This window comes from Stenella coeruleoalba (assembly GCF_951394435.1).
Source record: "Stenella coeruleoalba genome assembly, chromosome: 1".
Lineage (NCBI taxonomy): Eukaryota > Metazoa > Chordata > Mammalia > Artiodactyla > Delphinidae > Stenella > Stenella coeruleoalba.
The window spans coordinates 36675349-36692864 of NC_137169.1; the positions used below are offsets into that span (position 1 = coordinate 36675349).

At 38.7% G+C, this 17516-nt stretch overlaps 1 protein-coding gene across 2 annotated transcripts in view; it reads right to left on the minus strand.

Moving 5' to 3' along the window:
* The window catches only part of EIF2B3 (eukaryotic translation initiation factor 2B subunit gamma), a 151472-nt gene that overhangs the window by 75000 nt on the left and 58956 nt on the right, over window positions 1-17516 (minus strand). Inside the window, exons 1-2 of one of the 2 annotated variants that reach the window (XM_079903861.1) lie at window positions 15817-16343; window positions 13155-13266 (exon numbers count right to left, since the gene is read on the minus strand). In XM_079903861.1, coding sequence (XP_079759987.1) covers window positions 13155-13213 — 59 coding nt within the window. In that variant the 5' untranslated portion in view covers window positions 13214-13266; window positions 15817-16343. Of the gene's footprint in view, window positions 1-13154; window positions 13267-15816; window positions 16344-17516 lie in introns of those variants that run through there. The other variant, XM_079903860.1, reaches the window with a different exon arrangement.

Below are 17516 nucleotides of genomic sequence, written 5' to 3' on the forward strand. Positions count from 1 at the left end.
AAATACCAAAACAGTGGTTTAACAAGAGGAGGAAACTAATGAACACTGTGTTCCTGAAAAGTAGAAAGCATAAGCTAACAGAAAAGGCCCAGATCTGTCACTAACTAGATAATGATATGGAATAAACCCTTTTTCCTTTGGTTTTCAGTATCACTATTTGAAATATAGGGGACTGGACCAAATGACCTTCTAGCTGTGACAGTTTATGATTCTAAAATATCTGTAAATAAGATATTTTCAATACATTAAGAGATACCCTTTCATTGCATCTTTATGTTGAGCTCTTCTAAAATATAAAGAAACCCTCCTCTGTTTCCTAAAATTTGATTTTGATAAATGGTTTAGGAGAAAAAAAATCTGTAACAAACCCCTTGCTTCTTTTTTCACAGAAAGAATTCCAGATCCAGTCAGCTATATCCTGACTGCTGTAAGAAACAAGCTGTGTTAACAAGGTCCCATCATAGATACTCTTTATAGAGAGGGAGAGAAAAACAAACAAACAACAACCAAAAAAACCCAACTCTGGTGGGGCTGGTAAACTACAGCCTGCCAGTTGGATGACCCTGCTGCCTGTTTTTGTAGATAAAGTTTTACTGGAACACAGCCATGCTCACCTGTTACATATCTATGGATGCTTTTGTGCTATAACAGCAGCGTTGAATAAATGCAACAGACACCAGATGGTCTGCAAAGTCTAAAATATTTACTACTTACCCCTTACAGAAAAAGTTTGCCAATCCTTGTTCTCTACCTTAACATTCATCACAGAGTGCCAAAGCCCTAGATTACAGACTCAATCATAGCTGGTCACTAGGTGATTTCCCACTTATTCGTTCAACAAATATTCACTGAGATTTCTTATTACTATCTAATCTTCATTTATTTCATCTGTAAAATGGCATGTAATAGTATCTACTTCATAGGGTTATTGTAAAAACGCCTTTAACACAATGCCAGGCACAAAATTTGAAAAGCCGTAGCTGCTATTATCATCATCATCATAATCGTCATCATCATCACCATAATCATCATCTCTACCACCACCACCACCAACACTACCATCACCATCCTTTCCTGATGCTGTAGGAAAAGCAGGTTCTCTCTGATGGCCATGACCACCTAAGTGAAAGGAGAGAATCCTAGCATCTCTGTGGCTTGACTTCATACTTAGGAAACAGCTATATGTTGACAGCACTCAGACTGAAATCACAAGAATACAGGAAATGTTCTTTTGATATGAAATGGCAGTTGACCCTATAGGCTTCTGACACCAGATATAACAGACACTCAATATCTTTTCCAGAGTTTATCAGGAAGACAAATATGATTTGAATTTATGAACACCTCTCTTGAGGACTTAGAGCTTGCTTGTAGTCCCAAACTCAAGTGACATTAAAAAACAATGTGAAATTAAATGAGTCCACTGACTTATCACGACCTTCCAAATCAACCATCTACCCAGATTTGGTAACAAACAAATTTTCTCACTTTTTTGAGAACTATGATTTTTTAAAAAGTCCAACAGCCTGAAATATGTATGTAGCTTTTTCTAATTCAATCCAACAAGCAAATGTTGGATTGAAATGGGTGTCTACTTTTCCCTATTACAGTGTTGGTCATGTCTCTCTAACATGCACAGAAGTTGTCTGAGGAAATAAGTATGCTTTATGTTCTTTTTAGGATCCTTCAAAATTCTGGATAGGAATCCTAAGTGATTCACTGAATCCTAAGTGATTCACAGATGATTTAAAATCAAGTGCCAACATCAACTGATAAATAATGGATAACTCAAATGTGATATATCCACACAATGAAATACTAGTCAACAATAAAAAGGAATGAAGTACTGACATAAGCGCTAACACAGATGAACCTTCAAAACATTAGGCTAAGTGAAAGAAGCCAGTCACAAAAGGTCACATATTGTATGATTACATTTCTATGAAATGTTCAGAATAGGCAAATATATATATATATACACAGAAAGTAGATTAGTGCTTGCCTAGGGCAGGAGGGGAGAACTGGGGAGAAATTGGGAGTACCTTAATGGGTACCAGGTTTCTTCTGGGGGTAGTAAAAATGCTTTAAAAATGGACTGTGGTGATGGTTGCAAAAGTCTGTGAATATATTAAAACCATGGAATTGCACACTTTAAATGGGTAATTGTATGTTGTGTGAATTATATTTCAATAAAGCTGTTATAAAAAAAGGGAAAATCATATGCTAGGACTTCTGTCTTCCATCTAAGATTTATAAAGCTGGAAAGAGAGTTGCTCTCATTCTAACAACAACAACAAAGAATAATCTACAAAATCATAACTTTTCTTGAGCTCATCACAGGGCAACCAAGTAGTGAGAAATCTAAGGAAAGATAAGAGACTCCAAGGAGAGATGAGATATCAACACTGGCTCACATATGGCACAGCATGGTAGGAAGACAGGGCTACCATACAAGCAGGTAAGAAGAATTCAGTTAAACCTCTTAAAGTGGGCTTCCCTGGTGGCACAGTGGTTAAGAATCTGCCTGCCAATGCAGAGGACACAGGTTCGAGCCCTGGTCCGGGAAGATCTCACATGCCGCGGAGCAACTAAGCCTGTGCACCACAACTACTGAGCCTGCGCGCCTAGAGCCTGTGCTCCACAACAAGAGAAGTCAAAGCAATGAGAAGCCCGCGCACCACAACGAAGAGTAGCCCCTGCTCGCCGCAACTAGAGAAAAGCCCTCATGCAGCAACGAAGACCTAATGCAACCAAAAATAAAAAAAGAAATAAAATAAATTTATATATAAAAAAATTCTTAACATGTTTCTTCTTTGTTTCTTTTCCCCCTCCCTCCCTTCTCTCTCTCCGCCGCCCCCTTTCTTTTTTAGCTGTGCCACGCATTATGTGGGACCTTAGTTCCCCGACCAGGGATCAAACCTGCGCCCCCTGCATTGGAAGTGCAGAGCCTTAACCACTGGACTGCCAGGGAAGTTCCAATATTTTTAACACATTTCTAAAGGCTGAGTGGTAACTAGCCTGAGAGGATACCATCCCAGAGACCACAGACACATGAGGTATTTGTACTTACTTTTCTCAAAGACACGGAATTGTGTACTACAAAGAGTAAAGTTTACTGTAGGTAAATGATACCTCAATAAACCCAACTTAAAAAAAAAAAAATCTGGGCTTCCCTGGTGGCGCAGTGGTTAAGAGTCCACCTGCCGATGCAGGGGACACGGGTTCGTGCCCCAGTCCGGAGGATCCCACATGCCGCGGAGCGGCTGAGCCCGTGAGCCATGGCCGCTAAGCCTGCGCGTCCGGAGCCTGTGCTCCGCAGTGGGAGAGGCCACAACGGTGAGAGGCCCGCGTACCGCAAAAAAAAATCTAGTGCCAGGTAATTAGAAACAATCTAAATGCCCAGCAATACTAGATATGGTTAATAAATGATATATATTCATATGACAGATGATTATACAGCTATTGAAAACCATGTTAAAAAACCAAGAAGACTGTGGTAGTCAGGATAATGGCCCCTCAAAGATGTCAACATCCTAATCCCTGGAACCTGTGAACATGTTACCTTATATGGCAAAAGGGAATTTGCAGATGTGATTAAGTTAAGAATCTTGAGATGGGTGGATTATCCTAGATTATCCTGGTGGCCTGGTGGACTCGATGTAATTACAAGGGTCCTTATTAGAGGAAGACAGTCAGCTAAGTACTTTCTAACTGACAAGTCATTTAGTTCTCTAGAATCATCCAGCCCTGAATGCTCAAATGTCAACATATTAGGCCTGACTACAACATCACAAAACTAGTGGGCTGCCATTTGATTTATTTGGTCCTGCAAACATATCTATGGTGTTGGGCAGATGTGCCTCGTTAGCTGGAACCCTCTCCTTCCGCTATGAACATGACCTGTAGCCCCTGGAGAATGAGAATCAGAGTTCCACGCAGCAGTTTCAGGTGCTGGATCCACTTTCATCACTGCTTCCATTTATTCCTAGGGAGCTGGAAAATTCCTTTGCACTCTGATAAACCAAATAACTATCCCTTTATCAAATATTTATAGAGCAGCACTATAGGGCCACAAACTGGTAAATTGAAAGGAGTGTCTAGTACAGTAGTTTTCAACTTTGGTACATTAGAATCACCCAAGGAACTTAAAAAAAACGCTCATCCTATGCCAGACTATTTAAATAAGAATCTCTAGGGTACATCAACATTTTAAAATATGCTCCCCAGGGTTGAGAACTGCTGGCCTTGTGAGAAGGACAGACAAGAAATCAATGCTTACAGGAGTGTGAGGCTGGAAAGACTCTAATTGAATGGATATACATTTTTTGGTACATTCTCAGTCAGGAGTTATAAGAGGCACAAATGATATTAGATACCATTCATCACCGTTTTTATACATGCAGAGGCCTGTGCAACAGGTGCGCTTTCAGAGAAAAAAAACCATCCAGGAAATTTTACTCTACAATTGAAAGAATGATCACTCCAAGAGTGAGTAAGTTTGCTTTATCAGGCAAGGCAAACCACAGGGAAAACCATGTTACTGTGTGTTGAAGACTGGATTCTCTAGAAGTGATGATGAGACAGAATTTAGGGAGCAAGATGTTTATAAGGGATCAACACCTGAGTAAGGAAGGGGAGGAAGCAAGATTGGGTGGAGGAAAAACTGAGATGTAGGCTCTACAAAGCCTTGGCCAATCCAGCAGAGTTCTGAAGCAAGTATTGCCTGTCAGAATGGCCGAGCCTTTACACCTCTTCCTCATTCAGTCACAGGATGCAGGCTGCCCCAGCGAGGGCATGACCTCAGCCAATGTGATGCTGTACAGATGAGATAGATCCTGAAGTTGGTGACAGCTAGAGGCTGTCTGTGGACTACACTCCCTATTGCTAAGTAACAAGTCCTTCCTTCAAGGGGGACCTAGGCAGCTTATCTCAATGTTTATCGTTCGGCACTATAACAATGGACACCATGGGCCAAGAGGTAATTCTTCTTCTCAGGAATTTATTCTAACCCAGGCCTCTCTCTCTCTCTCTCTAGGAACACAAGAAAGAAAAATTAGGACTATTTGTTGACAATATTTAAACAACAAAAGCCCTTGAAGTTTAGTAAGACCATAGGATGACTGTCCATTGTCCTTATGTTTTGGATTGAACTAGTGGTGTGTCCAAGGTCTCAGCAAAGGCATCCAGCTGAGGCAGGATGCATCCCACATGCAGCCACTGACATTCCCTACTTCAAGGATATGTGGGGAGCAAACTGAAGTTGAAAGGAAAAGAACTATATCCTATTTGAACACCCCTCCTCCTCCCCAGATGTCTTTCAACTTCATTGTTTCTAAGAACCTCTTGATTCAAAGCCTAGAGACTTAGGATTTTATTGGTCATCTATAATTGTATAACAAATTACCTCAAACTCAGAGCCTTAAAATAACAAACATTTGTTATCTCACAGTTTCTGGAATTGGGGAGTGGTTTAGCTTGGTGGTTCTGACTCAGGTTCTCTCATGAGGTTGCAATCAAGCTGTTGGTCAGGACTGCAGTCATCTCAAGGCTCTACTGGAGAAGAATCTGCTTTCAACATGGTTGTTAACAGGTCTCAGAATACCTGCTTCCAAGCTCATTCATATGGTTGCTGGCAGTCCTCAGTTCCTAACCATATGGCTTCTCCATAGCCTACCTGAATGTCCTCATGACATGGTAGCTAGCTTTCCTTTTCCTAGAGCTGTGTCATAACGCAGCAGCTGACTTCCCCAGAGTAAGTGATTCGAGAGAGAGCAAGAGAGCATGAGTGTGCACCAAAGACAGAAGCTGCAGTCTTTTTATAACCTAATTTTGGCAGTGACATCCCATCACTTCTACCACACTCTATTCATTAGCAGCAAGTTCCTAAGTCCAGCTCATGCTCGAGGGGAGTTTTCTTCAGAGGAAATGTATCAAAGAACTTATAAATATATCTTTAAAATTACCACAAAATTAAAACAGAATAGAAAGGTTTGGAGTTCAGTTAGGTTTGTTTTTGCAATCGGGTAAGAAAGAAATAAACAATCCAACAAAAGCCATTAGCCATGTCCACTGCAGAAAGTGCTTTAATTCAGCAAGAGTAAAGACTCTCCCAGCTGCAATACTCCCCAGCAGGCATCTATGCCTACTAAACCAGGAACGTCACTTCCCAAAAGCAAGAGCAAAGTCAAATACAGTAAATCCCCTACACGCAAACGAGTTCCATTCCAAGAGCATAAAGATTTGTCATCTTTATGAAGATGACAAATTCATAAGTCCAATTTGTTCAAGTCCAACAAAGTTAGCCTAGGTACCCAACTAACACAATTGGCTATATAGTACTGTACTGTAATAGGTTTATAATACTTTTTACACAAATAATACATAAAAAACAAAGAAAACTTTTAAAATCTTACAGTACAGTACCTTGAAGAGTACAGTAGTGCAGTACAACAGCTGGTGTACAGGGGCTGGCATCGAGTGAACAGGCAAGAAGTTACTGACTGGAGGAGGGAGAGGAGATGGTGGTGGAGCTGAAGGATCATCAGCAATAGGAGACGGAGGGCAAGCTGCAATTTCAGTCACGCCTGACGTTGATGGAATGCACTTTCGCATCTTTGAAAGTTCGAAACTTGAAGGTTCATATGAAGGGGACTTACTGTACAGAAATATCTTCATTCACTGGACTGTATCTTTAGAAATAACACTACCCTGAATCCTCACTTTAGGTCCTTAGGCTTAATCTCCACGGTAGCACGTTTTTCTTGTTTTTAATACTTTTTAAATTGGAGGGCTTCCCTGGTGGCACAGTGGTTGAGAGTCCGCCTGTCGATGTGGGGGACACAGGTTCGTACCCCGGTCCGGGAGGATCCCACATGCCATGAAGCGGCTGGGTCCGTGAGCCATGGCCGCTGAGCCTGCGTGTCCAGAGCCTGTGCTCCACAATGGGAGAGGCCACAACAGTGAGAGGCCCGCGTACCGCAGGAAAAAAAAAAAAATTGGAGGAAAATTTAAAATACAGAAAAGTACAAAGAAAAAAAATAATCATCATCCATACTTTCACCTTCCAGAATTAATTGTTACTGTCTCAGCAGAGATGTTTTATTTGTTTTTTGTTTCTGTTTTAACATAAATATCCCATTTGTTTTATGACTACCATGGCTTCTCTATCACTAAATTCTTTATTTTGATCGAATTCTTGGCTGCCTTCGTTGTCAAGAAGTTTTGTTCCCCCCCCCCAAGAAGGACTCATAGGTGCCACATTCTTGATTCCTTTCATGTTTGAGAATGTCTTCCCATTATTGCTTTTATATTTGAATGATACCTTCATTATTAATAATATTTGTGAGTTCCACTTTCTTTTTCTGAAAACACAGATTGTGTTCCTCTGGTATGCAATGTAGTGAAGAACTTGGGGATAAACTTAATTTTTACTCTCATGTAAGTGATTAGCTTTTTGTCTCTGGACGCTTGAAGAACTCTTTCTTTATCTAGGGATAAGTTTAGTAAGTTTACTAGGATACAACTGGCCAAATTTTCATAGAACACAATAACAATATACTCTCAAAATCTGTAGATTTTTCACTTGATTCAGAAAATTTTATTATATCTCATTTTTTTTTTTTTTTTTTTTGCGGTACGCGGGCCTCTCACTGTTGTGGCCTCTCCCGTTGCGGAGCACGGGCTCCGGACGCGCAGGCTCAGCGGCCCTAGCTCACGGGCCCAGCTGCTCCGCGGCATGTGGGATCTTCCCGGACCGGGGCACGAACCCGCGTCCCCTGCATCGGCAGGCGGACTCTCAACCACTGCACCACCAGGGAAGCCCTATTATATCTTATTTTTAAAAAATTAAAATTTAAGTTAAATATGCACATAAAGAGGTAAATAGTCTCTCAAGGTTTACAATGAAAAATTTCAGTCTTCCATTCCCTTTCTTTCCTTTTTTCTGACCCCCAGAAGCACACCATTTCAATTCTTTTAGTGAATCCATTCAGTATTCCTACTCATATTTCTAATAACATTCCAATATTGATATTTCTTGGTTTTCCAATTCAGACATTATCTATTGATTTCCCACTATGGAAGATGAGGATTTAGCTTCCTTTCATCACCAGCCTACCCCCACTACATACACCTGTACTTCTTGTATTCTCTACCTTTCTAATATAATTGTTTCATTATTTTGGTTAGTTTAATAATCAATGTTTAAGTTATTATGACTTCAGCTTTAGGTATTAGCTATTAACTATGAAAGAGGAAGTTTATCTCTCTTTTCTTCCCTCATACTTCCAAAAGACTAACCTTCTCTCCCATTATTCCAAAGTAATTATATCATAATTTTGGCTAGTCAGTGATTACATTATTATGCATATATAACATTAGTTACACCTGAGCCATTTAGCAACTAATGGTTTTTTTCCTGAACATTTTTTTTCTTTTCTTTTCTTTTTTTTTTTTGGCTGCGCCATGCAGCTTGTTCCCTGACCAGGGATTGAACCTGTGTCCTCTGCAGTGGAAGCTTGGAGTCCTAATCACTGGCCAGCCAGGGAAGTCCCTCCTGCACATTTTTGTTGTTTGCCTTGGCATTACTTGTCTTTTCATTTCTTAGTCTTCTAGATACTTATCAATAATTCAACTTCAAACTAAGTGCTCAAAACTCCTCTCAAAATGTTGACGCACATCAAGTATTCTATCATTTTCATCAGAAGAAATATGAACATTTTGAAGAAAATTTTCTCAAATCTTTCTGACCTATTCCAATCTGGTCTGTTTGCCATCTATCCCAGATACACAGGTGTTATCCTGGAATCTCCCTTCATCATTATCCTAGGGATTCTTTTTCCTATATCCTATGTCTTTCTCTTTCTAAGTGTATGCCAGGGTTTTGGTGTTCTATATCCTCTTGTAGCTTCCTGAAACAGATGCATGGAAAGCAAATGCCTGAAAGGTTCTTACTCTACTCTCATATTTGATAGTTTGACTAGATACAGATTTAAGAATTCTGAAAGCATTCTTCCCTTATTTTATAGTTTCTAGTGTTGCTGTTAAGAAATTGAAAGTTATTTTAATTCCTTTATATATGATATCCCCCCCTCTTCTCTGGAAGCTTGCAGGATTTTCTCTTTGGTATCAGGTTATAACATTTCACAATGATAACTTGCTATGTTTCTTTTCATGCATTTTGCTGCACACTTTCCTTTCAGTCTAGAAACCCAGCTTCTTTCATTCTGAGAAATGTTTTTTGTAACAGTTCACTGATGATTTCTTCCCTCTTTATTTTCTCTGTTTTTTCCTTCTGGAACTCCTAATATTCAGATATTGGACCTCCTTGGCTGCTCCTTTAATCTTCTTATCATTTCTCTATTTTCCATCAATTTGTTGTTTTATTCTGCTTTGTGAAAAATTTTTCCAAAAAAATGTCCTAACTTTTCTATTAAATTTTTCATTTTAATATCAGCACTACGTGTTCTCTAAATGTTCCTTTTTAAATATAGCATCCTGCTTTTGGGTTCATGAATACAATATTCTCTCATCTCTCAATGAGGGCAAGGATTTTAGTGTGCTTTGTTCACTGCTGTGTCCCTAGCTCCTGCAATAGTGGCACTCAGATGCTCAAATATTAATAATAAATGTTACCTTTTTGAAGTTTTTTTCTCTCTGCATAATTTCTGTTTCCTTCAAGTTGATTTTTTTCCTATTATTGTTTTTTTCCCCCGCCTGTTTATTTGTTCTGGCCTCTAAATCTGGTAATCCTTGCTTTTTTTGGGTCCAACTTCTAAGACTGGCACAATAAATATGTGATTGGGAGCACTGAACATGTGGTGGACTTTGTCAACTTTGAAATTCAATGTAGTTAGATCCAAGAAGTATGTTATCTGCTGGGAACTCCCTGATGACTATATATTTAGGTCTCTCCTTTTGGACTCTGCTGCCACAGAGAAGAATCTTCTAATGTGCTTGTTTGACATGTGTAAGCCCGGCTGCTAGTATTTAGGAGCCAAGTGGAAGAAGGAAGCTGAGGACCCCAGAACATACATTCACTTAATCCCCACTTTCCGCATGGTACCTCCAACATCATCTATGCCTGGTGCCCCAATCCAGAGAGCCTCTATTTTACCCTCTTCTGAGAATAAATCTCCAGCCTCTTACTAGAGTGGTGAGGTTTGGGGGAGGAAATCTAAGGATCTACTTTTTAGACAAACTTTGAAGTAATCCTGCTTTTAGCCTCACTACTAGATGTACTTGGTGCTGTTGAATCTTAACTCTTTTGAGAGTTTTATAGTGCAAATCAGCTTGCATCTCAGCTTTCCCCACTTCTGGCTTAGCATTCAGCTTTCTCAGGTATGCTAAATTGTCCTGCTTTTCTGTTTCCCAATTTCTGTTGTTGCTATTTCCTTTTTCATTTTCTTTAGCCTTCTGGATTTACACCCTTCTAAAATCCCTTTACTGTTGTCTTAGTGGGGTTTCAGAAGTCATATTTACCCAGTCCTTACAACTTTATATTAAAATCCTTAAATTAAATTACTTTACCAAGAATCCCTTATATCTTTGAATGCATCTTTTGGTCAAATGTTCAGTTCTCTATTTCAGAGACGTTAACTATATTGAATCATCTTTGTATTTCTATTAGATTCTAATTTCAATTATTTTCATTTTCATCTAAATTACTGAATATCTTAAACTTTTCCTCTATGTATATAATTTGATTTTCAGTGGTGTCAGTTCTGCTCTTTGCTATTTTTTAATTAATTAATTCTGTAATTAAGTTATTTGGTCCTCAATTTATTTTCTTAGTTCTATAATATCTTCTTTTATCTCATTTTGTTGTTTTATCATCTCATCACTGAACTCTTATTTATGAAATTCATATTCTACTGAGTTGTTTTGCAGTGGCAGAATTGTATATTTGTAAGGAAATTCTTTCTATTCTACTGAGTTATGTTTTTCTCAGGGCAGGTTTTTGTTATTTTGCAGGGCATTTTTCTTGCTTTCATTTTTGCTATACATTTGCACAGTTGACACACTGATTCTTTTGGTCTTGTTCATGCTTGTTTTATTTATTTTGATATATTATAGATGAATTCTTATCTCTCATCCTCATGTATCTGAGACTGGCTACCATGTGAGTGCTGGTTATTTTGTATTCTGTGTACTTTTCTATGGCTTCAGGGAATGATGTGAGTGGGAGGGATGGAAAGGGTATAGGGAACTCACCAAGGTACTGTAGAGTCATTGTCCAACTATTTCTCTTTCCTGAGATTCTGTTAAATATTCTTGTTTCATTCCACATACGTAAGGGGTTACCCCATTCCTATGGAAGGACAGTCTCCAGCTTCACATTATTTCACCTATTCATTTTTTTAGGATTAGATCTTTTGTTTCTGTTAAAGAGTCAACCTCATTGTTCATTCTCCCTGCTTCATCATTTATTCCCCAGCAGTTGTTCCCATTGTTTCTCAGTCAGAAGAAGATAAATGTACAGATATGTACTCAGTTTGCTTCTTTCCAGATCTGGAGCTATTAGTGAGAATTTGTAGGGTTTCATTAACACATCAGTATGGCTTCTGGGGAGTGGTGATAGGGTGGAGCTGGGAGCCTACTGTTACTCTTTTCTGTTCCTCACCAGAATCTTGTTTCTTTCCTTGGCCACCAATTTTTAAGCTTTATTATGTTTGATTATCTTACTGTGTTTGCTACTGTTGAAATTTCTGCCATTTTTAAAATTAATTTATTTTTCACATTTACTTAGAAACTAGTAGTAGGAAGCTCTGTGATACAATCTGAAGCATCCACTTTAATCCACAAGTGTTTCTATGCAAGGCTCTAATATAGAACTCTTATCCATAGGGGTAATTGGGCCAACTGAAGCTAGAGTTTAATTTCATTTTCATTAAAATATATACTCTGAAGTATGTCTCCTACCTCTGTTGTGCTGGATAGCAAAACAAACAAACAAGCAGGAAAAAACCCACCAACCAGTAAGACATTTCTTTTGCAATTTACTCCTCTTACATTCATTTCATCCAGCCTCCAAACATTTATTAAGCATTCCTATGTACTGGCATCAGGCAGTAAAGCTCTGAGTATAGTGGCTTCTGAGCAAGCAGTCAATAAAATGCTGATTGAAGAAAATGTGACGAGGTTGCCTATGTGCAGCCATTAGGATGGCTACTATCAAAAAAATAGAAAATAACAAGCTTTGATGAGGATATGAAGAAATTATATCCTCATCACGGTTGGTGTGATTGTAAAATGGAAAACAGTATGGAGGTTCCTCAAAAAATAAAAAATAGGAACTATCAAATAGTCCAGCAATCCCACCTCTGGATATATATCCAGAAGAATTCAAAGCAGGATCTCAAAGGGATATTTGCACAACCACGTTCACTGCAGCATTATTCACAATAGCCAAGAGGTGGAAGCAACCCAAATGTCCATTGATAGATGAACAGATAGAGAAAATGTGGTGTATACACACAATGGAATTTATGCAGCCTTAAAAAGGAAGGAAATTCTGACACATGCTACAATGTGGATAAACCTTGAGGATACTACACTAATTAAGTGAAATAAGCCAGTGACAAAAAGACAAATAGTGCATGATTTCACTTATAAATGATACTTCAAGTAGTCAAATTCAGAAAAACAGAAAGCCAAATGGTGGTTACCAGGGCCTGGGGAGAGCAGATAAGGGAGAGTTGTTGTTTAATGGATACAGAGCTTCAGGTTTGCAAGATGAAAAAGTTCTGGAGATCTGCTTAACAACAATGTCAACATACTTTTAACACTACTGAACTGTACACTTAAATATGGTTAAGGTGGTAAATTTTATGTTGTGTGTTTATCACAATTAAAAAAAAAAAGTAAGTTCTATAACACTGTTGGAAAGACAGTCCTGTTCCCTGTTCTCTCCACAGCTGCTCTGCCCCACTCCTATGCAGGATTTGATTCTACCTTGGCAGCAAAAGACACAGGGAAAAGCTAAGCTTGTGTGGTGAAGAAAAGCCTCCATCCTATCTCATGGGAAAACATTCACATACTTTTGTCAATTTCACACAGTTTAATCTAGTTTTCATTCCCTCTTTCCCATCCACTGGGTGGTTTTATTTTGTTTTAAGACAAGGAGAATTGCCAAAAAGAAAAACCCCAGGGCTTACTTCTGCAGGATGGATCCCTTAATGACCAGCTCCTCATCCAAGTCTGCTTCATTAGCCATGAAGAGCAGCCTCTTTCCTGTGCTGTCCACTCCAATGAAGTCACGCTGCTCCACTGAATCACACACAAAAAAGGAAAATCAAACAAAGCCATTTGCTCCACCTGTATGACTAAGTCAGGGGAGAGGGCACCTGCTCACATTGCTCTTAGAACCAAATACAGGAGTGAGTGCTATGTAACACATACTCACCACAATGTTTAAAACATGGGCAGTCAATTTTTTTTTTGTATTGCTCTAAAGGATATTATTAGGTTAACTGGTGAAGCCTGAATAAAGTCTGTAGATTAAAGTATGGTACCAATGTAATTTTCTGTTTTAAGAGACTGTGGGGTGTGGGAGAAAGATACACATTGATGTATTAAAGGCAAAGGGAATCATATCTGCAAATTATTCTCATAAATAGCTCGGAAAAATAATAATTACATATATAATATATTGTATATTCATTAGATATACATTGAATATATATTATAAGAGGGAAAGTGGGAGAATACTAGAGCAAATGTTAACATTTGGGGAATCTGGGTAAAGGATATCTGCGATCTTTATACTACTCCTGTAACCTTCTATAAATGTAAAATTTTGTCAAAAATTAAAAGTTAAGGAGGTGATGGATATGTTAATTAGTTTGATGGTGGTATTCATTTCACATCATCTACCTATGATGTCAAAACATCATGTTGTATACCTTAAATACAGAATTTTTATTTGTCAAAAGTAAACAAGTAGGGGACTTCCCTGGTGGCGCAGTGGTTAAGAATCCGCCTGCCAATGCAGGAGACATGGGTTCAAGCCCTGGTCTGGGAAGATCCCACATGCCGTGGAGCAACTAAGCCCATGAGCCACAACTACTAGCCCGAGTGCCACAGCTACTGAAGCCTGTGTGCCTAGAGCCTGTTCTCCGCAACAAGAGAAGCCACCGCAATGAGAGGCCCGCGCACTGCAACTAAGAGTGGCCCCCACTCACTGCAACTAGAGAAAGCCCGCATGCAGCAACGAAGATCCAATGCAGCAAAAAATAAAAATAAATAAATAAATAAAACCTAAACAAGTAAATATCAAAAAATTAACAGTTAAAAAAAAAAATGAGGGCCAGTCAAGATACTGCTTGGCCAAATTAAGTAGATGAACCACAAGCCCACTGCATGGCACAGAAAGAAAGTGCAATTGTTTCAATGTAAGTAATAACCTAGGTTTGCTCACTGTGAAAATGGGAATAGCATTTAAGGACATCCGCATTTAACCAACATTAACTGTATGTCTACTATGCACTAGATTTTGTGCTGTGTATGGGATGTGGAGAGTTCTCTGGTAGACAATGATCTTATAGGATGCCATATTATTGCTGTCTTCTGTGTTATATATTTCTTTCCCCCAACAAGATTACACACTGTTCAATGGCAGACTTATGATTCCTTTAGATCTCCCACAACATCTAGTGAACATTTAATAAAATCTGCTACTAACATCCATACAGTATCTATTTATAGCTTACAAAAACATTTTCTTTTTTTTTTTTTTTTTTTTGCGGTAAGCGGGCCTCTCACTGTTGTGGCTTCTCCCGTTGTGGAGCACAGGCTCCGGATGCGCAGGCTCAGCGGCCATGGCTCACGGGCCCAGCTGCTCCGCGGCATGTGGGATCTTCCCAGACCGGGGCATGAACCCGTATCCCCTGCACTGGCAGGCAGACTCTCAACCAATGCGCCACCAGGGAAGCCCTACAGGAACATTTTCACATAGAGGCAGCATAGCATAAGGATTAAGAAGAGAGCCTCTGAAGCTAGACCACCTGGGTATGAATCCCACTTATTAGTTGTATCTCTTTGAGCAAGATAATAAACTTCCATTCCTCAGTTTCACCTGTAAAATGGGGATAATAGTGCCTACACCTACCTCACAGGATTTTTAGAACTAAATGAGTTAATATTTGTAAAGCTCTATTTAGTGCTATTAACTAAAACATTAAATAAAATGTTTAAGTTTAAAAAATTAAACAAAATACATGCTCTCATTTGATCTTCACAACAATCAAATAAAGCAATGATTTAATACCTATTTGAAAGGGAGAAACTAAAAGTTGAGCTCTAGGAAAAATGGTATCTCTAAAGATGAATTTGTCTACCTCCTATTGACAGACAATGGCTACTATATAACTGAACACGCTTCCCTGTTGGCTGCAGCTGCCTATATACCTAAAACCAAATGCTTTACTCAAGTGTATAATGTGTTTAGCTCAGGTTCTTGAAAGCATCCATTCCTTCAGATGGTCTCTGGTTATCTCATAGGCAGTGTTTTAACCTGAATAGGGAGAAACTATCATAAAAAATTACATGTTGTTTTTTTCTAATTACCAAGATAAGTGAACGCCAAAGAAGGAAGGGTAAATAATGCCAATTTGAAGGTAAGTTTTACAGAGAATTTCAATTGAAACTAAATTTTGCAGAGAATTTCAAATGTCACACAGCAACTCTGACACATATCAATTCATCCATTACATGCAAACTTGAGAATATAACGAAGTCTGCAAAGCTCTGATTATGAGGCAACATTTTAAAAAGAAATAATACAGAGATGTTATTTTTGGATATATTTGGAGTGCTTACCCTATCCAACTCCTTAGGCCCACAAAAAACCTTGAATTACTGAATGTCCTGGGAGCAATAATTTCCAAGTCAATTTTTCAGCTATGTTGCACTTCAGTCACATTTCCCTCACTCTCAGGCCCCCCCTCCTTGTATTTGCTTCTTTGTAGTTACCATAGTAACTGGGACCTCAGAATATGATACAAATTATAGAAACTTGGACAGGTTTCTTTCTGTTCTGCTTTAACGAAGTGAATTCCACTTGGAAAGCAGAGCAAGAACATTAGAATGTCCATCCTAAGAGAAAGATTTACACAAATAAGGTTAAGAAGGCAGTTAAAACTATGAACTTCCATCTTAAAAAATTCTGTCATAATCAACTATTCATATATTTTTCCAGTTGTTTTTTACTTCTCTGTCTCCTCTACAGTCATTTACTTATTCATTCGTTCATTCAACTAATAAATATATTTGTGCACCACCCCAGTGACAGGCATTATGTTTAGAAATACTACAGTGAACTGGATACGTTAAAAAATAATTTCCTAGAACTTTTTCCATTTCATATATCCCAAGAGACACGGTGGAACTACAGAGATAATAGTCAATAATTTGTGTCATAAAATCATAGTAGCATTAAACATTTGCACACAGGAATGTCCAGAAAAAAAAGCCCCTTAGTAAACATGTTAATCTGTAATTAAGCAAAATAAACATACTATGTTCTCACTGAAATTGAGAAAGAAGGAAATCTTGGATTTTCTAACAAGCAAGGGATGGTAAGTGAAAATTAATTATCTTTACACAACTGGTTGGTTGAATCCATATTGCGAAACCTGGATACAAAGGGCCAACTATAGTGTCAAGTAGCAGATCACATGCTTTACAAACATCTCATTTAATTCTCACACAAAAATCCCCAAAGGATTCAGTCTCATTTTACAGCTAAAGAAAATGAAGTTCAGGTCAGTTAGACAATTTGTCCAAGACCACACAGTTTTTGAGTGTTGAAGCCCACCCAGTCTGAACTCCAGAACCTGTGCTTTTAACAACCATGCTACAGCAGTAGCTGTTTAATTTAAAAATCTTGAAAACATTTCTAAACACGAATTAATAGGCAATGGGAATTCCCTGTCCAGTGTTTAGGACTACATGCTTCCATTGCAGGGGGCACGGGTTCAATCCCTGGTCGGGGAACTAAGATCCCACAAGCTGCGTGGTGTGGCAAAAAAAAAAAAAGAAAAGAAAAGAAAAAAAAATTAATAGGCAATGTAGTGTCAGTTTGCTAAACTTATATTGCTGAAACTCAGGCTCTTATAATACCCGCTCATGAATCTAACTACAGCTCAGACTCAAATTTTTAGGATTTAAACATCTAGGGCTTGAATTTACTTTCTCTTACCTCAGGGGCAATAAGAGCTACCTTTATAGGCAGGCCCTTCAACCCATTCACTAATATCTACTGACTGGTCACCATCAGCCATAACTGAGCCAGACGCTGGGGATAAAGTGAACAAACTGGACATGACCCCTATTCTCACGGAGCTTATAGTCCAGTAGAGGAGAGAGTAAGAGAGTAGGGCTGCCATATGTAGGCAAACAAGGGACTATAATTTCATATTAGAGGGTCAAGGAAGACCTCTCTCAGCAAATAACTTGAAGGCTAAGCTGGATTTAGAGTGCATGTGTTGTGGGTAAGGGGAGAGCATTTCTGGTAGAGA